The sequence below is a fragment of the Sebastes umbrosus genome, chromosome 18 (assembly GCF_015220745.1).
Source record: "Sebastes umbrosus isolate fSebUmb1 chromosome 18, fSebUmb1.pri, whole genome shotgun sequence".
Taxonomy (NCBI): domain Eukaryota; kingdom Metazoa; phylum Chordata; class Actinopteri; order Perciformes; family Sebastidae; genus Sebastes; species Sebastes umbrosus.
In genome coordinates, this window is record NC_051286.1 from 10517306 (window position 1) to 10541884 (window position 24579).

Here is a 24579-nt window from a genome sequence, read left to right on the forward strand (position 1 = left end):
AATGCACAACTATGTATAACTCAAGAGGTAGTTGCTAATATCAGTACATGAATCGGTTACATATCACCATTGCTTAAACAGAGTTTGTTGAGTCAGTCAGTGGATGATTCCCAAAAGAATAAAATACACTTTTTTGGTTAATTCCCTGAGAACAGTTCATCATCCTGAGAGGAATTGTGTGTAAAAATGTACAAATACATCATACAAAAAGATGTTTTCCATAAAGATTTGAGCATGGGCTGTGCTCCATTATGTGGTTTGGTCATTCACTTGTCATTATTTTTTCCGTCTGCATTGTTGAGATTTGATTTTTTTTTTTTTTTTTTTTTAACGCACGCACACATTCAAAAAGCTGTACATTAAAAAAAAAAGTAATAACCGCAGTGTTTGCGCTTTCAGCAATAAGTCCTCTCTTATTGTGAAAGGGCGAGGATAGCAAGCACTTCAGCAAACTTTTAAATGCCTTCAAAAAATAAAGCCAAACTCTTTGGTATAAGAAATATACCAAAAAAAAAGTTGGTTGTCTACTTAGAGCTTTTTTTTTAAAAACACACAAGCTAGTTTGATATCATCATACAAAGTTATTTGATTTGTCAGAACATTAAGATACAACTCCAAAGCGACCCGACGTGAACTTTGTGAGGAGTCGACTTCAGATAAGCTCTTTTCACATTCAATATGGTCAGAGAAGAGTTGTTAGGTCACAAGTAAGTGCCACTAAAGCCATGCTTGGGATTCAAGTTATACCAAAAGCAGCACTCCTTCTCTCTCTCTCTCTCTCTCTCTCCCTCTCTATCTCTCTCTCTCTCTCTTCAGTGAGTCTGAAGCAGCAGCAGCAGTGACGGCCTCTCATCCTAAAGAGGAGTGAGTGTTAACCTGGCTGGTGCTAACTAACAACTGGTAGGCACAGATGGAAAAAGGAACAGGTGGTTCGATCTTAACTGCAACACAGCTGGGAGAGCAAAACAGCTTGGCGTTCTGTGACATTCGTTTCCAAGAGGAAGAATTGGTGAGGTATTACGTAAGTAGAGCAGCTGTGATGACACTGTAATGGTCTGCACCTAGAATCAAACAAGGTGAGTCTTTGTGCTGGGTCAGAAGCGATTGCTGACTATTTTTTTGAACTAGTGAAGAAGAAGAAGAAGGCATGGTGGAGTAAAAAAAAAAACGGTCAGTTTGATTTGTCATGGATGAAAACGGTTAAATAGAGAGCGAGCTACGGGTTTTCACACGACAACAAAGAATCCCATGCAATATACAGGGCTATTCACCTATGTCAGAGCTAATTCCTTATATATGCATTACTTAAAGTTAATAGAATTTCAATTATATCTTGTGACTTTACATATATATTAATGACTTATACTATGATTTTATAAACTGTAATGTTATTTTCAACTAATTATGCAACGACCAAAGTGGAAGTCTAATGATCGATTCGTTACCTTTAATCTAAACTAGCTGGATTATACGATGTCTTATCTACGCTGGTCTATCTCTAATAATAGGGAACTGAAAAATAGTGTTGACTCGCACCTGGAGAAGAGGCCAGTCCGACAGCTTTCACAACGCACGCACACAAACACTTTCTCTTGCACACGCATGCACAAACACACACATGCTCACTCTGTGACAATCAGTTGGTCCGGTCTATTTCATGAAAGAGAGATGTTTGTAGCGAGCGTTTCAAGATGATAGAGAATGTGTTCGGCAGCTCGCCGTCTTTTTTTTGAGAAAAAAAAAATCCCTCTGGAATCCATAATGTTTCCCTAAAGATCTTCATAAACCGAGCTAACAATCCTACGGGTCGGGGATTATCGCTTAGAGTGTCTCGAGCTTTTAAGAGTCTTCTTCTAATCCTTCTTAAACTGAGCTACCGTGTGTGCCAAAAAGGATGGTTTTCGGAATGATTAGGCCTACAAGGATAGAAATTTGTGGCTTTTTAAAATCGACAACATCTGTAAGGAAAAAAAGCATTAAAAATGGCCAACACTTAGGTCCAAGGAGAAAAAAGAAAAAAAATTCATACCACGTTGTTTCACTCTTGAGCTGCACTGATTGAAACAAGAAAAAAAACAGTCATTCCCTGCAGTCGCCATTCCAGCGGTGGTTGCCATAGCTGCACCAGATGACTGCAAGTCAGTCACACACATTCACGCACGTCCGTACCCCGTTGATCGTTGCCATAGCTGCGCTGGTTAGAAAAATACGAATAAAATAAAAAGTAAAGAAATCAAGACCTCCCATTTTTTTTCACAGGTGTGAGGTAGATGAGGGGGTGGGTTGGTGTTGAGGGGGTGGGCTTCAGGTATCCTTGATTGAGGGGAGACATGAGGGTCAGGGGGGTTTAGCGGTGAAAGGTTTCACCTCTATCTTCAGGATTTCCTCCACCTCTGGGTCCGGGGGCCGCGGTGTGAGTGTGGCTCCTCGGGGGAGGAGGAGGAGCCCTCCAGGGGAGACGAGCCGGAGCGCTCCTCCTCCTCCGGGGGGCAGAGGTAGGGCCCGCTGGTCCCTGGGCTGAAGGCCGAGGTAGACGCATGTTGGTCCTGAGAGCCTGTGGCGGGCGCCAGCGCCTTGTGGGGACACTGAGCCACCATGTGCGTGATGCTCTGGCAGTAGTGGCATTTCTTTGGCTGGGGGGGCAGGCCACACTCCTTGGCATGGTGATCCAGACCTCCACAGTTATAACAGCTGCAGGGGAGACAAGATACGCGGGATGATGACAAACAATATCCAAGAGCAACAAAAACCTGCATCACATTATTCCTTTATTTCATGCAAGATAAGACACCGCTAGGCACACATGCATCATGCGCTGTGCATAGGGCACCAAGTCCCGGAGGAGGCACAAACAGCCGGTCATAACACTGCTGTTTGCCACGGAGGTGACGCAAACCTTGCGGTAAAGACAGCTCAACTTTGGAGCAATATTTAGCCTCTTCCCCAGTAAGTTAGCATGACATGTTTGGTATCAACGGATTCATCACAATCTCAAGATTTAAACTTCAGAGGGTTAAAAGTAGACCAAGTAAAACTGAGGAGGAGAATAATTCCAATTTTAAGATCATGGTGATCAATGGTTCTATTTTTCACTTTTAGATGGTTAAATTATGTTAGAACTTGGCCTACAGGCTACAGTTTAATGTTTGGCCTATATTCAAACAAGACAATTTTATTTTAAGGATATATATCAGCATACCTTGTTTTTTTTCAATATGTTAATGGTGCCTTCTAGTCACATTTAATGCTTCTTTTTTTATAAAAACTAGATTTGATTTTCAAAATTGGAGCCTTGAAAAGAAGGAGGTGTCTCCCAATCAAGGTTAATATGGTTGCTATATTATAAGCAGGTTAAGAGGCTGTGTCAATCCTGTCTGCACAAAAAATAACACTGTTTAAGAACCTGGCAGGGCGCGCTTTGTGAGTGCACAAAAAAAAACATTTTGCACATACATATGGGGCACCAGCTAAAATCTTGCCTAGGACACCACATTGGTCAGGGCCGGCTCTGGCTTATAGTTTTAAATCTGAGAACAGTTTAGATGACAAATGTAACTATGATTTTTTTAACATGACTCTACTCAAAAAAAGAAAAAAAAAATCCACACAGTGTATTCTGATAAAACATCAGCACTGCGGAGTTGAAACACCTGCTCCAACTCGGATTCGCCACTAGATGGCAGTACGACACATGATATTGCTCTGGATCAAATGTGAGGAGCACTCTGTGGCATGCCAAACTACACTGCCTTATTAAATTTGACAAGAAGCAATTGGGTGCTGAAAGAGTGAGAATACAACAAAAAAAAAGAAGGCGACGGTGGCCAAGATCTCAGCCGGTCAGGATGCCACCAGCTGTTTTGGCACCGCATCAAATCAAATGGACAGATTTTGTCTCTTGTAGGCGTTAAGATGCTCCTATTTTAAGGCGTGGTGTCACTTCAGTGTCTATTTTTTAATTGCTAATTTGTTGGGCAATGCTCAACACTTCTCAGGCCATAAAGTCAGATGACACATCCACTGTTTTGACTCTTTTTTTTTCAACATCACTGAGTTTCATGGTGATTTTAATTGAAGGATATGTCCAAACAAAGCCTTTACATAGAAGCTGAGAGCAGATGCACGATCATGAAACAATGGTTTACTATCAAGGTTTTTAAATACATCCGACAAACCAACATTTTACTGTAGCAGAATGCTGCCACTTCATCAAAAAACAAATCATGCCAGGTTTTTTCTAAAGAAGACTAAAGTCTGTTTCATTGCTTCTGAACAGGGGCGGAATTATTTCCAGAGAGAATTTAACATCTAGCCATTGATTCCCAGATGGATGGATATTTTATTTGATGCGCTTTTGCAATGCAGTAATACACATGATGCATCAATTTGTACATCGGTTTAATTACAGTGAAACCTGGAGAATATATCGAAGGATAAAAGTTTTAACTAACAGATATCACCATGAATCTTCCCCAGTTGATTACTTACATTAAGGAAATTATTTTTTTGTATTCTGAAAATGTATGTTTAAATATGCAAATAAGAAATTATCTTATCAACTATGTGCTAATGTGCATACATTTCCAGAGGAAATTGGATAAAGCCAGGTTGAAAGTCTTGCTTCATTTTCTTGAAATATTAGGAGTCAAAGGTTTTTACAGAGGGGATTTTGGATATCGCTTTTTTATCACTCCATAAAAAAAATACTGTCAACAGCAGGCATAAAAAAAATCCATTTCCACCATGTTTTTAGGAATACAATTTTCTGCAAATCAGGCTATGAAGGACAGAAAATAGATAGGAATGAAATTGGAAAGTTTGGTGTATGTAAGCGCTACTGAAGTGGAGATTTCTGGCTCAGAATGAGAAAAAACTAATTTTAAGAAAACGTCTTTTAAAGATATGGATTGTAAAATTTCAAACAAAAGACACTATTACTGATTAGGGTGAAAAAAATGTTAACTAATAGATATCACCTTGAAGCTTCCCCAATTGATTACTTACTGACAAATTATGTTTTTGTATTACACGTTTTCTGAAAATGTATGTTTAAATATGCAAATTAGGCATTATCTAATGCTGACTTCTGGTGAATTTAGGAGAAATCTACAGACACAAATAGACAAAGTGTAGTAAAATAAACACACATAAAATACACTTTTCGTTCCACTAGTATGAAAGAAGGTAGAAGTTATGGAAGGAAATTATCGCCCAAAATCTCTAAATTGATCAGTGCACGAAAAATAATGTTTTTGTTTATGGTGTCTCGCCTTAATGATGCTCACAACCTGGATTTAGCAGCCACAACCATAAAACAATAATGCATCAAATCCAGTGGTATAAACAATAATGTATTAATCCGTCATAGAATTAAGGTTATATTTTGCCGCTTATTCTATCAAAAAATTAATTAAAAAAATCGTCCTTTTATGTGTCTGATTATGCAGATTATGGCTCATTATAAAATAAACATCTTAACCTCAGTTTAAGTGATTCAAAGGCTTACAACATTTCAACATTTACTGAAAACAATGTGTTTGAAATACAAGACTTGTGCAATAAAGAGGTTGTTTTTTATCATCAATTAGGATTATACAGTATATTGTATTCAGTAAAAACTATTCTGAAAAGGTTAATGCCTTTGATAGCTTGTATTTGTGGTGATTCACTAATCGCATCACTAGTTGATGAATTTTATTGATAAAGAAACAGGAAACCACCTCTGATACCAGGCTAATGAGCAAGACAGCTGAAGACGTTTGAATGAATAAAGCACAGTATACCAGAGAACAGTTCTTTACGAGGTGTGTTTTATCTGCACTGCTTTCATAATGTCTGAATAACAATAATGTCTTCGGTTACTATCTTCCACAAAAGAATAGAGACCTTAAGAGAGCTGAAAGCCACAGAGCACTGGTGCAAAGAATGGACTACACAATAGCTGGTTGCATAACGGAGTGACCGGCAGGGGTCAGAGCAGCGGAGCCGCCACAGGAGCCGCTCGCACTGAGCTGAGCGCGCTCACAAAGACACAGATGACATCACAGGCATCTACCTGCCATCTCTGAATCCAATACCGCCCTGCTACCACCTTAGTAGAAGGTAGAGACACTTGACCTAACACCGGATCAATTATCCCAAATAAACTGAATTATTCAGCTGTGTAAAACAATCAGGGAGCCTTCTCTCCCAGATACGGTTTCCTCCTTTCTAACAAAAGCTTTTTTCTTTTCACACCTTAATAAACAACAGGATCTCCACTCAAGCAGCTGTGATGCGGCAACATAAAGACTGGCAGAGCTTGGACTTTAATGTAAATGCAGCCCCGTGGTCACGTGACGCCTCTGCCTGGCAGCGTTTGCTATACATCGTTCTCTGTCAACTGGCGAAACAGCCTCCTCTGCGTTAAACCGCCAGGCGTTTTTCAAGGAGCTCCATATGGCTCCCTCTGACAGATTTTAGCAAAGCACCCTTCAGGATTTTACTGAGGACAAAACAATTGATTGAGCCAGTGCCGCATTGAGATGCATATAAGCCCAATCCATCCCTGCGCTAATGCCGTCTCTAATGTAAAAGCTGGCAAATTGATTTAAAATAGCGGCAAAGGCAGGCAAAGTGCCCTATTCAATTCCTTATTATGGTGCACAATAACCATAGCAACAGGCATGTACTCGGGCAGATTGAATAGATTTAATCTATAATCTCAGCCCACTCAGAAATAGCTCGCCGCAGTGAGATGTACATATAACATATGTCTCCTACTATAGGCAGCCCTGCTTTGTGAATGCAAGCTACCAGCGCTCACACATATTCAGCTTTTGTTCGACAAGACTGGCGCATAATATGAATCATTACATTCCTGCAGACGCAGCAAACATTTACAAAAAAAAAAACATTCTTTATGTCATTTCTATGTTTCTTAGTTTTCTCACACTAACCGGTCTCCCTTTGGTTTGCGTTTCTGGAGTGGGACCTTCCCTTTGGGTCTCCTCTCGCTGCCTGCGCAGGGTCCCCCACCAGGTCCGGTCACCCGCAGGGACTCCAGGCCCTTAGAGGACTTCTTATAGGTGAACTCCACCTGCTCGCCCTCCTTTAAGCTGCGGAAGCCCTCCATCACCAGTTTGCTCTGTTGGGAGACAAAAGCAATTATCCGTTTAAAAGTGGCAGGCGCTTATACTGTAGCTCAATGAATACAAAAAATAATAATGCCTGCAATACACAAGGGTGTGCATTTAAGTCAAGGGGTGCCCAGTTTGATGTAGGCTCATAGTGTAACATAAGTTAGTGCTCATGAATAGAAAACACTTTATTGTCTGCTTTAAAAAGGCAGAAATTTGTCTTTGGTTCACATGTGCAAAAACTGCTGTTAAGAGAGTACATTAAAACAACGTATCACATCCAGACAGGACACATTTAAACACAATACACCAAAAGAAGCTACATTAAAAAGGAGCACCAGGTACCAGGACTGAATCAAGGTTAGATAAATAGGATGGTTGTGGTCATCTCATCTCATGTTTCTTGAAAATTGCTCTAATTTCAGTATCAAAGCATGAAGTTACACCTGTTCCTGTGCAGTGTGGGTGATTGATTATAACATAAAATCTCTAGGGCTGTCAAAGTTAACGCTATAATAACATGTTAATGCACTTTCATTTTAACGCCACTAATTTCTTTAACGCATTTGCAATTTTTAGGTTGTAGTGGCTTCAGTTTTAAAAGCTAAATAGTGAAGATACTGGCATCATACGAAACTAGAAAACCTAAGGAATCCATTGGTACCAACCATGTCATACTAGCTTCTCATAAAGGTGGCTAAATAATGCTCCAAACTTATGCTTAATTTTGGCGAGGAAAAACTGGCATGGCCATTTTCAAAGGGGTCCCTTGACCTCTGACCTCAAGATATGTGAATGAAAATGGGTTCTATGGGTACCCACGAGTCTCCCCTTTACAGACATGCCCACTTTATGATAATCACATGCAGTTTGGGGCAAGTCATAGTCAAGTCAGCACACTGACACACTGACAGATGTTGTTACCTGTTAGGCTGCAGTTTGCCATGTTATGATTTGAGCACATTTCTAATGCTAAATGCAGTACCTGTGAGGGTTTCTGGACAATATTTGTCATTGTTTTGTGCTGTTAATTGATTTCAAATAATAAATATATAAATATATTTGCATAAAGCAGCATATTTGCCCACTCCCATGTTGATAAGAGGATTAAATACTTGACAAATCTCCCTTTAAGGTACATTTTGAACAGGTAAAAAAATATGCGATTAAATTGCAATTAAATATTTTAATCGATTGACAGCCCTAAAAATCTCATAACAATAATTGTATTTATTCATTTATACACACACACACACACACACACACTGTATATGACTCGTATGATTTTGTAAGAGCACACAGCAGTAAGACGATGTATGTGAGTCACTCAAACCCACATGTCCTTGAGTAATGTTGAATCATTTGGGAGCTCATTTTTAAAGGATTTATATGCACACAGTGGTGTCAAGATGTACTTTACTATGACCGTTCCTATTTTTTAAACCACAAATAATACACTAACCTAACAAAGACTGTATGCTGCTTTACACATAAATGGTCTTTGATAAGCAGGTGAAAGGTAAAGAGCCTCTGTCTAGAGCAAAGGTAATTTTTTTCAATGAAAAGACACAATTTAATGCCTTGGTTCTTAATTTATGTCCACGCAGCGTGAAGATCAGCATTAATGTTATGCAATTCCACGCCCATCAGAGCTACATTTAACACTTAAATATTGAACAGTTGCCTGAGAGCATTATTATCAGGTCGACACTTTTCATCTCTAAATAATTGTCGCAAAAGAATCAACATTTATCAACACTGGGAAGTTTACCGCGTGGGGGGGAGGTTGTACGCACTGCTGCATGCAGTAGCTCACAGAGAGACATCATTCAAACATGGTGGAGTGACTGTATGTGGTCTGCACCAACTGCCATGACAGTCTGAGCACAGAGAGACCTAATCTCACACACAGCGTCCTTGCTTCACTCCCTTTATCTACTTTTCGCAGCGCTTCCTTATTCCTTCTGCAGGGAGAAAAAGATGTCGCACCCAAGCAATCATTTTCTCCCCGCACATCCACCATCCATCTTATCTGCATGATCGGCATTATTGATTTAGTTACTACATAACCACTGGACAATGATTTATGTGTTGTTGATCGCGCAGAACGGACGGCTGATAGGCACTGTATGTGACCTTCATAGATCGCAGCGAGCCCTGCAGATCTCGGTAGAGGTAAACATACACCCACACGAGCACGCAGTGCAGAGCAAACCTACTACCTGCCTACTATACATCGGAGGCCTATAAATAACACGAGGGCTATCTGTAAATTCACGGATGTGTGGGAGAAAGAAGAAGAGAAAGGAACAAATGATCAGAGGGAATCAAATGTGGAACTATACAGGAAGGAGAGAAAATGCGGCCAGTGGTATTTTTGTCTGTGTCTTTGGCAACAACTGCAGTTACAGGAAGGTAAAGGTGCTCTATAGGAGGTCCATTAGTCAATATGAATGAATATGTGGGAGAGTGAAAAGGCGGGAATGACTAAAGCAGTGAGAAAATTAATTACAGACTATGAATAGTGTCTGAACTCGCTGCCCTCTGATGGATATCTATCCGACTATACAACATAACACAATGTTAAGATAGAAGAGTAAGATTGTATGCTTCTAAAAAAACAAGGTTGTTGAGAATAAACATGAAAGAAATTGTTGTTTTAACCAAGAATCTCTATCTTTTAAACATAATTTATAATAATAAAAAAAAATTAAAATGAGTATTACGGTTAAAAAACATTTGTCTTTGCATCAATTAGTGGAGATTTCAAAATTCACTGCAACATTTTTATTCCAAAACATATAAAAACTCTCAGTAGGATGTAATAATGTGGAGAAAAAAAAAGGCCAAGACTTCCGCGTGATGCATAAAAAGATTTTCAGGATGTAAAAATGTAATCTCACCAGTTCATATTAAATAAATCAGTTTTAGGTTTTCTTAAAAGGAATTTTTCGTGCAATTCAATTTTTAAAACATTATTTTTTACTATTTAGACAACTTAAATGAGTTAGTTAGTTTTCTATATTAGTTTGATACCTAAAAAGTTTTGTATGAAAGACAAACAATTTAAAAAAAAAAAAAATCTTAGTTTTGATTAAAAAGAAAATACAATTTCTTCTCCTTTCTACAGTGTGAACTACGACTTTGCTAATAACGTTTATGGCGGGGCCATGAAATATGCACAGATGGAATTTAACCCCCTATATATGCAATTTATTTGTCTTATTTTAGTTCATTTTAAAGTAATGTGTATATTTAGATATTATTTTATATTATTTTCTTTTACATTCATTTTTTTAGTCCTTTACAACAAAGGTTAAGTGCTGGCTAAAAGCAAAGCAGAGCTGTATCCACGTTTAGCAAATCATTCTGTAAATCACCCGGGTGCATTTGTGTAAGCGTATCGTGTATTGTTGTATGAGTATTTTATTGTATTGTGGTCTTATGATATAAAAAGCTGTATATTCTAATTACATTGTAAATGTAAAAGCCCAACTGGGACAAGGGCTGATAAATTAGCAATAGCTATAAACTCTCAGTTTCATGCCGTGTATTTAACTATGTTAAATTGCATCGTCCTTATCAAATAAATTAAATTAAATTAAATCCGTAAATAGGATGTAGCTATAAATGATGTCAAACTCAAAAGACACTCCACAGATATCACACAGAATAAACCACAAAGAGCAAATGTGGTTCCAATTAGAAAAATTGTAACATGCATAATTGAAACAAATACTCATAACTGTGCCTTAACATCAAACTCCTTTGAAGCAATTCTTCCTCCTTATTTACACACTTTCTATTTCCACAGTTTATAAGAAAGCAACATTGCTGCTGCTCAATACAAATAATCTGCCAAAAATGTAATAATTCCCTTCTCTATCTATCAGATGTTCTTTCTGATTGTCTCGCTGCAGTCAGTGAGGGCTACAGCCAAGGCCGCAATGCTGCTAGTCGATCGCTGTTGGAGGACTCGTCCGTTTGGGGCGTTCAGGTATTGGATTTGGCTTTGAGGAAAGGATGAGGATCAGGGAATGGAAATGAGATTTTGCACAACAGATGTATGAGGTGGAATAAAACAGGCGGGATGATGAGGGGAGTCTCAAACTGAGCTCGTGGCTTTATGCAACCGATAAAAGATCGATGTTGAGTTGCTGTGCTGCAAAAACAACGATTTCCAAGATCCGACTATCAATAATTTATTAATGTATCAACCAAAACTGCGACAACAAGCCTGGCTTTCTATTTACAAGAAACAACAAATGAAGGAACCTGAAGCGGTGAGAAGCTGCTCATTCAAATTAAAACCGCAATTGATTCATGATTAGACCATCCAAATGACTGACAGGCACTCCTGCAGCAGAAATCAGTGGAAAGCGAATAAAAAATTGCGCCCATCCCCCACTAAACAAAACGGATTGTGAATAATGATGAATAATCATGGACTCGTCTCTAGACCGTGTGGCGCATGAGCCCTTCCTGTTCCTCTCCTGTCTTCAGTCCACAGGCAGCTCGTCTCTCCAGGTCAAAGTTGAGTGGTTTGTCTCAGCACCCTACCCCCTCTTCAACCCCGTCAATGCCCACAATGCACCAGTGAGGAAACCACACAACCCCTTTTGTTCTGCAGAAATGCAGGAAAACACACACACACACACACGCACACGCACACGCACACGTCCTCCATATAAGACGTGGTATCACCCCTCATGCCTCGGTTTCATTTCTGAAGGCCTTGCAACAGCTCGGTCGCTCCACAATTACGTAATAAAAGTCAGCATGTGGATTTACATGTGTGTGTGTGTGTGTGTGTGTGTGTGTGTGTGTGTGCGTCCGTGCTGGTTGTGTGTGAAAAAAAAAAAAAAAAAAAACTTCACAAATCAGAAACCTGTAACCCGAGTCGCCTCCTCTCGAGTGACCTGGCGGGTGTCCTGACCCGTTTCAGTTTACGCACAGAGGTCAGGAAAGGGCACGGCCGGGGAGAGGGAACGAGAGAACGTCAGAGAGAGAGAAAGAGAGAGAGAGAGAGGGAGAGCACAAAATGGAGGAGTGGCCTGGAGCAGGGGGGTGGTGGTTGAGGGAGGGAGTTTGGAGGAGGAGGAGGAGGAGGAGGAGAGGGAGTGGTGGGGGGTGGTTCATGGAAATGCCTCCAGCGCATTCTGTTCAGCTCCAATGGAGGAGCAACTCCTGATCAGTGGCTGGACCTGGGGGGAGCCCAGGAACAAAACCCCCATTTGATCAGGAGCCCCACAGGTCAGCAGCAGAAATCCGGGGGTCAGCGGTATAACCATCCCAGCACCCCCACCCCACCCCCCCCTGCCCGACTGGCGGACCACACCAGCTCTCGGCGCTTTAATTTCTCAGCGCCACCGGCAGCTACTGTCATCCTAAAAAAAAAAAAGTGAAGAAACCGAGCCAACAAAATGGATACCGACTGCTTGATTATGCTTACGAGCTTCCTTATATGTAATAAATATCTTCCTATATGGCTCTATGTGTGTGTGTGTGTGTGTGTGTGTGTGTGTAGGAAGGAGCCAGCGATCAATACCGACTCCAACATCCTGGATAGAAATAGCCCTCCTTTTCATCAGCCGGGCCCTCGTCATCACCAGGCCCAGCAATCAATACAGGAAGCTGTAACATGAGGGGATGGGGAAGCGGCGAGAGAGAGAGAGAGTGAGAGAGAGAGAGAGAGGAGACCCACCATCCTCCACCAGCCTCCTTCTCCCTCTCTCTCTCTCTCTCTCTCTCCGTGGCGACCACCGGCTACGGAATGGCTAATTACGGGATGCTTTAAATCAGAGGTGGCCCACGCAGAGCCGCACGGCGCTGGATCGTGCTCGTATTGAGAGAGGGGAAGGGGGTGTAGGGGTGAGCGTGAGGGAGATGGCGGTCACCATGTGGCGTGGTGCCATTAAGTAGCTTTTTACACACAGGAAATGCTAAGTGGACAAAGCTGGGCCAGATCAGCTCAGATGGACATAACCCAACAGGACGCATATAAACCAAAAAGAAGAAAGAGGAGAGAGAGAAAAGGAGCGAGAATGAAGAGGAGGAGAGAAAAAAAAAAACTCAAATATGCCGATGAAAACCACCAACAGAGCCGCTCTCATGACGCTGACACCCCCAGCCCTCCTCAACACGTTGTCATTAGTGGCCCTGACCTTTGAACCCTGCCCAACCCCCATCAAACACTTAAAAGCCCTCATGTTTCCCCTGCCTCAAATTAACAACATCCAACACCCCCCGATTATGACTGGGGCAAATATTTGATCTGAGGGAGGAAGCACTAGATCATCTTGCTACGTTTATCAGCACGAGAGGGGAAATGAACCTCGCTGAGGTGACTGGTGATAAAACACACAGCCGGCTAATAACCGGAGCCATTCAAAACAGAAGCACACGCACAAATCTGGTTTCACACAAATGGCTGTGTTCTTTGGAAAATTCAATATTAACTATCTGAGAAAGTGACACCTACGCATAGGACATTATTAATAGCAAATAGTAAAAAACAAATATATAAATAAAAAGGTTCTGAGTTGATTTTTTTTAAACGTTTTATGATACTAATTTTTCACCACAACGGATAGCATTAACACATATCAACTGCATTTGTCTTCGTTTAAGTTGTATGAGCAATATTAGGGATGCACCACTCCGACTTTTTCGGTCCCGATAACGATAGTGATACCTGGGCCGACACCGATTCGATACCAGCGTTTAATTAATAAGCTGTATGCCTCACTGTGTGACTGGGATCATTCTTTTACGTTAAAGGCAAACTTAACTTTAATATTACTTTCCTAATTTTGTTAAACAAAATGTGCTAAATAAATACATATATATATATTTACAGAATTATTAAATTAATAAATCTTAAAAATTAACAGGAATTACAATTAAAGTTTTTAATGCAGCAACAAATTGGTCAATTTAAACAAGATTTAAATTATAGTATATAATGTGTATATTATATAAACATACTGTAGAATTGAAGAGATCGGCCCCATTGTCACCGATATCCGATCCAGCTATTTGAGTCAGTATCGGCCCATTATCCGATCCAGTATCGGTACATCCCTAAGTAATATTATTATTGCACATAAATTACAATCATAATCTAATTGATTGATTTTGCAGCTGCCTACAAACAGCAGTTTTTTCTCCTGTATATTTTGGCACTGAACTCAGCCTGCATTAGCATGATGCATGTCTAACATCACTGAAGGGGGATAATGCTTATTAGCGGCTTTGTTTGCTTATGACGTTGATATTAAGAGATTAATATGATCAAAGTAGGTCTATCTGTTCATTACAAAATGTGGCGGATCTCATTTTTACACATTATCCTCTCATCATCTGAGTCTTATGCTCGGTGACAACTGTGTTTTTCATTTGAGAAAAAAGTTGCTATTTTATCTCTTTATTTATTTTTTTTAAATAGATTTTGGCTGTGGATGATCTCAATTTCAAACACAGAAATTGCACCAAAACTAAACTCTGAATATTCTTTTAAAATGTAGTTTGTCTTTATCTTTTAGAGATGCAATGATTAGTCAATTAATCGATTAGTTGACTAATAAAAAAACTAATCTGCAACTGTTTTGCTAATCAATTGTTTCAGTCATATTTCAAGCAAAAAATGCAAAATATTATCTAGTCCCCACTTCTTAAATGTGAGTAGAGCTGCAACGATTAATTACAACAAATTGACAATGATTAGTTGTCAACGACTAAATTAATCGCGGACTATTTTGATAATCGATTAATCGATTTGAATATTTTCTTTTAAGAAAAGAAAAGTCTAAATTCTCTGATTCCAGCTTTTTAAATGTGAATATTTTCTGTATTTTTTACTCCTCTATGACAGTAAACTGAATATCTTTGAGTTGTGGATAAAACAAGACATTTGGGGAATAATCAACTAATCAAGAAAATAATCAACAAACTAATAATAATCATTAAATCATTTGATGCTTTTGTTTTTCTTATAAAATATAACTAAACATCTTTGCCTTTTGGTCAGATTAAAAGAAATCAATTGGAAGAGGTCATTTTAAAGAAAAAATATATAAATAAAGAAAACAATCTGTAGATTAATCGATAAGGAAAATAATCGCGGGTTGCCGCTGTATTATTTTGTTACCGTACGTGTCTGATAAAAGTCATGGATAAATCCTTCCGCTACAAAATTAAACATAAAAGGCAAAATGCAGAGAAAAAAAAGCCTCTTTCAATGACATATTTGAATATGTTTGCATTAGTTTTATTGTGTTATTGTTGCATGTTTCAATCTGTTTAGATTTTTTTTAAATCAAATGAAATAATTAAATGGGCGAGGTGCGAGCGTACCAAACACACTCTTTGTGTTTCAGGTGAACTGCGACTTGTTTTTAGCCCTGCTCTTGCTTTCTACTCCGCCACCTTTCCAATTACCAATCATCTCCGCTGTATGTGGCCAGCTCCTCAAAAGGAAGTCACATGACTAGTCTTTCTTCTTCTTTTGCGTTTTTTGATGTGCAGAGGAGAAGGGTGGGTTGGAGGAGGAGGAGGAGTGTGGGGGGGTAGAGGGGCGGTGGGATAGTGTGGCTGCAGGAGAGACAAAGCCTGATACTGGCTATCTGGAGGCAGAGATGGGTGGGGCCTGCATGCCAAACGGTGACACGGACCAGAGGTTAATCTCACTAGGGGCCCACTTTAACCTCGCTACACAAAACACACACACACTCTCTCGCACGCACACACACACACACACACACACACACACAAAACCTCAAACATCTTACAACGGTTCACATGTAGACATCAACAACCTGGTGGTTAAGAGCAGAAAGTAGAGGAACCACACACACACACACTCACTCGCGGGGGCTCCATAAATTGAACACACACTCTGGAGGTTTCAGGAGAATAGCAGCGGCAGCAGCAGCAAACTGTTCAACATTTCAAACTGATTACCGACAAAGGGCAAGCAGCCCCCCACCTCACCGCCACACACACACCCCCTCACCCCACCCAACCCTCCTGCCTTTTTGTCTTTAAAGAAATTCCTCTTTTTTTTAAAAGAATGCCCGAGGAGAGAGCACCCCCCGTGTCCCAGCAGGAACTCACACACACACACACACATTTTACACACACTGAGTCCAGGTAGAGAAGGGGTTGACAAACAGAGATAATGAAATGGCTTTGTGTGGGGGGAATCACTAAGCAGAGAGGTAAAGTGGGCGAAGAAGCTTAATTACTCTCCCTCGCTCGCTCGCTCTCACACACACACACACACACACACACACACACCTTCCAAAAGGAAGTGATCAGATAGGAGCGCTGATGAAGAGGCCTCCCAGGAAGAGAACTCGTGGTCGGGCGGGCGGGCTGGCGGGCGGGGACCCTCTCGCTGACTCACACCCTCCCTCTCTTACCTCCTGCTCTTTCACTAACTCGTCTTTTTCCAACCTCTCGCTCATGTTTTCCTCCTCGACTACCACTAGCACCACCCTCCCCCCGCTCCGCCGCCGCTGCCGCCACCACCCCTCACCAACACTTATTTTTCCCACATCCCTCCTCTTTTCCCTCTCCTAGGAAAACTCCTCCTCTCTCCCCCTCTTCCTCCATGTCCTCATGCTCCCTCTTACCCTCCCCATCTTCCTTACCTCTCTCTCTCTTTCTCTCTCTCTCTCTCTTGTGCATATAGGATTGTGCAGGAATAAATCTGCAATCCTTCCACTGTTTTTCTTTACAGCAACTGATAGCTAACCTTGTATCATAAATACAGAAAATATTGCATGACCTTTCAGACAAGCAAAACTCTCTCTTTTAACAGCTCTTACAATGCTCTGTTATGCATGTCACGGATTTCAAATACCATCCAAACAGCAATATTCCCTTATACCTTTTACGAAATATACATTTCAGATACTGCAGCAACACAGAAAATAACCTGCAGGATGCGTCCACATTGTCCTAAACACCTTGAAAACAACATCTATACACCCAAATATGTTCATATTGAACGCAGAGAGACACAGAGAAAGGGAGGAACAGTCAGAGATTTAATGAGAGTGTATATGCAAATACTGGGGTGTTTTGCATCCAGAATGACAATGTGCTTATGAATGCATATTGTCTGCTCTTTGTGTTAAATGACAGCTGTATTATTGTAAACACGTAGCTGGAAACACTGGGGGGGGGGGGACGCACTAGTGTAAACATGATTCATTGTATGCTGGATAATTCCTCTGTTGGGTTTTTGTTGGTATAATTTGCATTTTTTGAACATGTAAAAATGAAACTAGCTGCACACAATTTAAGAAAACCACTAGAACAAAACATCTAGAGCGTAAAGTGACATGTATTAATTGCAGCCGCTTTCATCTTTACACCTGTATTCGCTAAATAGCTCACTAGACTGCATGCATTTGACAAATATTCCCATATGGCACATATATGGCACCAGCCTGTCCTGTATTATATGTTACAGACAGACAGCGGTTATTTGACTTCTGCTCAGCTCCTCAGGCTGTTTTTCCCAGACCACACCTTCCCTTTTTCCTGCTGATCCACTTCTAAAACATCCCTACTAGCCGGCAGGGAGATTAGGAGCCTCATGGATAGAGTATGTTGATAGATGCAGCGCATTCAGTCAGTCGATGGAGCCACAATATGAAAGTATCAATCAAAAAACTGATAGCTGCAATATGCACTTTCCTGAGCCTCTCCTTCCTCCTTTTCAAATATGCACGCCGGTACTCGTATATCAAAAACTGGATCCACAACTAAATAGAAGCTGATAAAAATCTATTAAATTATTTCATGTAGGCACATGATAATCCATGCCATGACTATGGAGATAGATAATGCAAAAAAAAAAACTTTGAGTGAATTATGTTTAAGCACCTTTGCTCCAAGTTCACTGTGCAATTTAAATTATTCTCAATTCAATTTATTTTTATATAGCGTCTAATCATAACAGAAGTTATCTCAAACACTTTTCATATAGAGCAGGTGTAGACCATAATCTATAATCTAGAGACCCATCAAGAGATCTCCTATGACAAAATATTATATATCAGACGGCTGAATTGATTTTATCGTTAGAATAAATGATAAAAAAAAAGACTAACTTTATATAGATTAATGGTTAATTTATCATGAATAAAGGATGCAAATCACAGGTTGAGGACAATAATATATCCTTGATATAAAATATAGTTAAAAGATAACAAAATAAAAGGGAGGTGAACGCAACAGAAATCATAGAAAAGTGAAAAATATAGCAGTATTAAAGAGCCAATTTCATCACTGCAAACAGTCCCACAGTTGAACAACAAATTGCTTAACAAAAACCTTGTTTTTTTTCAGCAAACAATGCCAAACTCAGAGGTCCCACTTTCTATTTTTAGACTGAAAGAAAAACCAATCAAAAGTTCAACATGAATGGGCTGATAAGGAAATAAATGAATGCCGTTATGAAACCGTAATTTACATTACAGCACTACAAACTGATGCACAGCTGATGCACAACACTTTTTTTTCAGCAAACCATGCCAAACTCAGAGGTCCCACTTTCTATTTTTAGATTTAACTTAAAAACAATCATACCATCAAAAGTTCAACATGATAAGGACATAAATTAATGCCTTTATGGAACCATCATTTACATTTCTCAATACTCCCAGTTGGCCTGATAATGATCAATGGGGCCTTTTTTTATTCACCACTGCTGACATTTGACCCCTAATATGCTCCACCTCCTCTCTCTCTCTCTCTCTCTCTCTCGCTCTTCCCACCAGCACAGCACAACATCCACTATAAAGAAGACACCTCTAGAGGAGGATGTCACATGAAATGGTGAAAATGCCTCTCCTCATCCTACATGTCCTTTCCTCCTCCTCGAGGATCTAAAGCCACTTTATAGGACTGTAAAAAAAAAAGGGAGTGCGATTAAAACATGGGGCTAAAAGAGAAGAAGGGAGGTTCTTTGTGTAGCTGCAGAATAAAGTGAGGAAAACAAAGCCTCAGATATGAACTCCTCCATGCGCAATAAAATCAACACAATGTGAAAAGGATGTTTCCACGAAAACAAACAGCACAAGAGGTTGCACAGTTTGACTTTTGTAAAAAAAAAAAAAAAGATGCTTTCCAACATGTTTAGCTGGCTGCTCTGCTTGTGCATTATAGAGCCAAGTGTGAAACTAAGCGTGTCATAGCCACACGACATTTCTCCCCTTTCCCTTTACAGTGGAAGCGAGGGAGGAGGGAGAGAAGCTTGGACACATGTGGCTTAAAGAGGGAACTTCACATGTTGGGGAGGGTTTTTTTTCTTTCTGAGGGGGAATCGAACTCGCAACCATGAGCAGAATGCAACCCCCCCCCTCCAGTTGTGTTATTACAATAAAAAAAAAAGCACAAGCACTGTGTTAGTAATAGCTTCTAACATACAGATTGTACACTGTTTTACGGGTTTAACGGGTTGGTATAGCTACATAAGGCTATTATGCTCTATTTATTGCATGAGATGGGATTCAATTAAATTTGAATGATTCATTTTGTGGTCATGGCAGCAGGATAAAAAGAAAACATGGAGGAAAAAACATGATAATATGTCAAGAAATAAGCAAAAAGTTTGTTTCCCCATTATCATGCATGATCATGCAGCAATGTGTCTTGTGTTTCATAGAATTGGAATCAACTAGAGCTGCAACAATTAATCGATCAGCTATTAAATTAATCAACTATTTTGTTGATCCGTTTGAGTAAACAAAAAAGTCAAAAATCGCTCCCAGCTTCTTAAATGTGAATATTTTCTTGTTTCTTTACCTATCTATGACAGTAAACTGAATATCTTAGAGCTGCTCTGTTTGTCCATTAGGAGCCAAGTGTGAAACTAACCGTGTCATAGCCACACGACATTTCTCCCCTTTCCCTTTACAGTGGAAGCGAGGGAGGAGGGAGAGAAGCTTGGACACATGTGGCTTAAAGAGGAAACTTAACATGTTGGGGAGTTTTTTTTTTTTTTTTTCTTCTCTCAAGCCCCATGGACAACGTGTGATTACACAGTAACATGTTGGGCAATGCAAAACATCCGGATGATACAATGTGGAGGAGAAATAAAAGGGGGCCTTGCCTTGCCTGTCTTGTCTTGCCTATCTTAAATTTGAGTGATTCTTTTCTTTTTGTGGTCCATAGCAGCAGGACAAAAGAAAACATGGAGAAAAAAAAACATGAAAAATATGTCAAGAAAAAAGCAAAAACAGCAAGTTTTGTTTCCCCATTATCATGCATGATCATGTGTCTTGTGTTTTGTAACTTGTGCTTCATAGAATTGGAGTCAACTAGAGCTGCAACGATTAATCGATTAGTTGTCAGCAATTCAATTAATCACCAACTATTTTGATGATATCTTAAATGTGAATATTATCTGGTTTCTTTACTCATCTGTGACAGCAGAGTGAATATCTTTGAGTTGTGGACAAAACAAGACATTTGAGGATGTCATCTTGGGCTTCCGGAAACATTTTTTCACCATTTTCTGATATGTTATAGACCAAACAGCTAATCGATTAATTGAGAAAATAATCAGATTAACCAACCATGAAAATAATTGTTAGTTGCAAAAATAGCAAGTATGTTTCCCCATTATCATGCATGATCATGTGTCTTGTTTTTTTTTATTTATGCTTCATAGAATTGGAATCAACTAGAGCTGCAATGATTAATCGATTAGTTGTCAGCTATTAAATTAATCACCAACTATTTTGATAATCGATTTCAGTAAAAAAAAAAAGTTAAAATTCTCTTAAATGTGAATATATTCTGGTTTCTTTACTCCTCTTTATGACTTTAAACTGAATATCTTTGAGCTGTGGACAAAACAAGACATTTGAGGACGTCATCTTGAGCTCTGGGAAACATTTTTCCCCCATTTTCTGATATGTTATAAACCAAACAACTAATCGATTAATCGACAGATAAATCAACAATGAAAATAATTGTTAGTTGCAAAAATACCAAGTTTGTTTCCCCATTATCATGCCTGATCATGCAGCAATGTGTCTTGTGTTTTTGTAACTCGTGCTTCATAGAATTGGAATCAACTAGAGCTGCAACGATTAATCGATTAGTTGTCAACTATTAAATTAGTCACCAACTATTTAGATAATCCGCTTGAGTACAAAAAAATCAAAATTCTCTGATTCCAGCTTCTTAAATGTGAATATTTTCTAGTTTCTTTACTCCTCTATGACAGTAAACTGAATATCTTTGAGTTGTGGACAAAACAAGACATTTGAGGACGTCATCTTGGGCTTTGGGAAACACTGATCGACATTTTTAATAATTTTCTGACATGTTATAGACCAAACAACTAATCGATTAATCGAGAAAATAATCATATTAATCAACAACGAAAATAATGTTAGTTGCAAAAATATCAAGTGTGTTTCCCCATTATCATGCATGATCATGCAGCAATGTGTAACTCGTGCTTCATAGAATTGGAATCAACTAGAGCTGCAACGATTAATCGACTAGTTGTGAGCTATTAAAGTAAAAAAAAATCTCTGATTCCAGCTTTTTAAATGTGAATATATTCTTGGTTGTTGGGGGATCAGGATTGGGAAATTGAAATGACAGTGGAAATTGTTGAAAAAAAAAAAAAAAAAAAAAGGAAATGCTTTAGAAAACCAAACAGCAGATGTTTTTTTGTTGTTGTGTGTAAAAACTTACTTGGTGGACGAAAACATCCAGAGGTGGGTCGACTGGGCTCCCATCGCTGCTGGTCATTGAGGTAAATCCAAAGCCCATCCGGACGTTGAACCATTTGCAGAAGCCAGATCCCGACAGGATCTGAGGTCGAGTCCGGTCCTCCTGATCCTCCTCCTGCTGCTGCTGCTGCTGCTCGGTGGTGGACTTGGCGGGGTCTTCTCCTCCTCTTCCTCCTCCACCTTTACCCGGCCCTCCTGAACAAAACAACAATGCACAAGTTACAACACAACACACCCTGCAGAGTGGCTACTTCCCTGTGCGTAAAAAGGTGTTTTTTATATGTAACTTTCATGCGTAAAAGCAACTTCTTCTCCAAGAAGCGTGCAGGGAAATCCCCTCCACTTTGCGGTGCTATATGTGAAGTTCAGGGCCGGTAGAAATTTCCTACATTACTAGTTTTCGAGGACGCATGGTGGTATGGCACAATGTGCGTTAAAACATTCCCACAAAAAAAAAAAAAAGTTGTTTTGTGTTTCTCTCTCCATGACAGATGACTCGTGCACACACACAATGCACGTTCGTGTGGTGGATTTGTCTCGTGCATTCAAGGTGGAGTTGCACGCTATATAGGAATCCAGAAGGCAGGTGTAACACATGGTTTTCCTCGAGCTTTTACTCGCGCTGTACACGCTCCAACTCCAACAATGCATGCATGTTAACGCAGAGAGAACATGGAGAGGTATATATGGTGCTCATGCATGCATGGGTGGTGGTTCAGGTTTTTTTTCGGATGTTTTTTTTTTTTGGAAAACAACAATGCACCTTGCAAACAAAAACACCTCCCCAAAAACCTATAAGAGCAAGAAAATAATAGGGAAAAAAAATAATAATTTGCAGAATAACCTTCGGCCATGTTTCCCCGCGGACCCTCTTCTGCGCCCAAGTTGCGATCGAGAAGCTTCCTCTGCGAAAACGGGCTGCGGTAGTCACCATTAATCCGACATCCTCGAGCCCATCGCTCACCAATTTAGCTCGCATGGTACGGCGTGCTTTCTGCCTTTGGATATTTGTGTCATGTCTCTCTTTCTTCCCTTCAATCCAGCTGCCTCACTCTCACACACACCAACCACCAACCACCACCTCCTCTGCTGCTGCCTCTCTCTCTCTCGCGCTCTCTCTCTCGCTCTCTCTCTCTCCTGTTCTCTCATTCGCTCTCGAGCTGGCTGTGCCCGTTCCCGTAGTGAGAACACGTGACTTTGTCAATTACATGCTTTCTGGCTGCTAATTTCTCTGTGCCTAAGAGTCCACTGGAAGAGGGGGAATCGAACTTGCAACCATGAGCACAATGCACCAGCAGTTGGGTTATTACATTACAATTTTAAAAAAATGCAGTTTATAGTGTTTTGTTGGTGTATCATAATGGGTTAGTGTATAGCTACATGAGGCTATTATGCTCTATTTATTGCATTATGTGGGATTCAATTAGATTTGAATGATTCATTTTGTGGCCATGGCAGCAGGACAAAAGAAAACATAGAGAAAAAAACATGAAAAATATGTCAAGAAATAAGCAAAAACAGCAAGTTTGTTTCCCCATTATCATGCATGATCATGCAGCAGTGTCTTGTGTTTTGTAACTTCATAGAATTGGAATCAACTAGAGCTGCAACGATTAATCGATTAGTTGTCCGCTATTCAATTAATCACCAACTATTTTGATGATCCAAAAAAGTCAAAATTCTCTGTATTTCAGCTTCTTAAATGTGAATATGTTCTTGTTTCTTTACTCCTCTATGACAGTAAACTGAATATCTTTGAGTTGTGGACAAAACAAGACAGTTGAGGACGTCATCTTGGGCTTTGGGAAACATTTTTTCTAATCGATTAATCGAGAAAATAATCGACAGATTAATCAACAATGAAAACAATTGTTAGTTGCAAAAACAGCAAGTTTGTTTCCCCATTATCATGCATGATCATGCAGCAATGTGTCTTGTGTTTTGTAACTTCATAGAATTGGAATCAACTAGAGCTGCAACGATTAATCGATTAGTTGACAGCTATTCAATTAATCACCAACTATTTTGATGATCCAAAAAAGTCAAAATTTCTCTGATTTCAGCTTCTTAAATGTGAATATGTTCTTGTTTCTTTACTCCTCTATGACAGTAAACTGAATATCTTTGAGTTGTGGACAAAACAAGACATTTGAGGATGTTATCTTGGGTTTTTGGAAACATTTTTCACCATTTTCTGATATGTTATAGACCAAACAACTAATCGATGAATCGAGAAAATAATCAACAGATTAATCAACAATGAAAACAATTGTTAGTTGCAAAAACAGCAAGTTTGTTTCCCCATTATCATGCATGATCATGCAGCAATGTCTCTTGTTTTTGTAATTTATGCTTCATAGAATTGGAATCAACTAGAGCTCCAACGATTAATCGATTAGTTGTCAGCTATTAAATTAATCACCAACTATTTAGATAATCCGCTTGAGTACAAAAAAGTCAAAATTCTCTGATTCCAGCTTCTTAAATGTGAATATTTTCTAGTTTCTTTACTCCTCTATGACAGTAAACTGAATATCTTTGAGTTGTTGACAAAACAAGACATTTGAGGACATCATCTTGGGCTTTGGGAAACACTGATCGACATTTTTCATCATATTCTGACATTTTATTGACCAAACAACTCATTGTTTAATCGAGAAAATAATCAGATTAATCAACAACGAAAATAATTGTTA

At 39.5% G+C, this 24579-nt stretch overlaps 1 protein-coding gene across 1 annotated transcript; it reads right to left on the reverse strand.

Moving 5' to 3' along the window:
- Nucleotides 1-303: 303 nt before the first annotated feature.
- Nucleotides 304-23025, reverse strand: lin28b (lin-28 homolog B (C. elegans)). Its single transcript, XM_037750052.1, has 4 exons — nt 22728-23025; nt 21846-22078; nt 6939-7126; nt 304-2691 (listed from the first exon to the last, which is right to left on the reverse strand). The coding sequence occupies exons 1-4, from the start codon at nt 22735-22737 to the stop codon at nt 2376-2378; spliced, it is 747 nt and encodes a 248-aa protein (XP_037605980.1). The 5' UTR covers nt 22738-23025; the 3' UTR covers nt 304-2375.
- Nucleotides 23026-24579: the final 1554 nt, after the last annotated feature.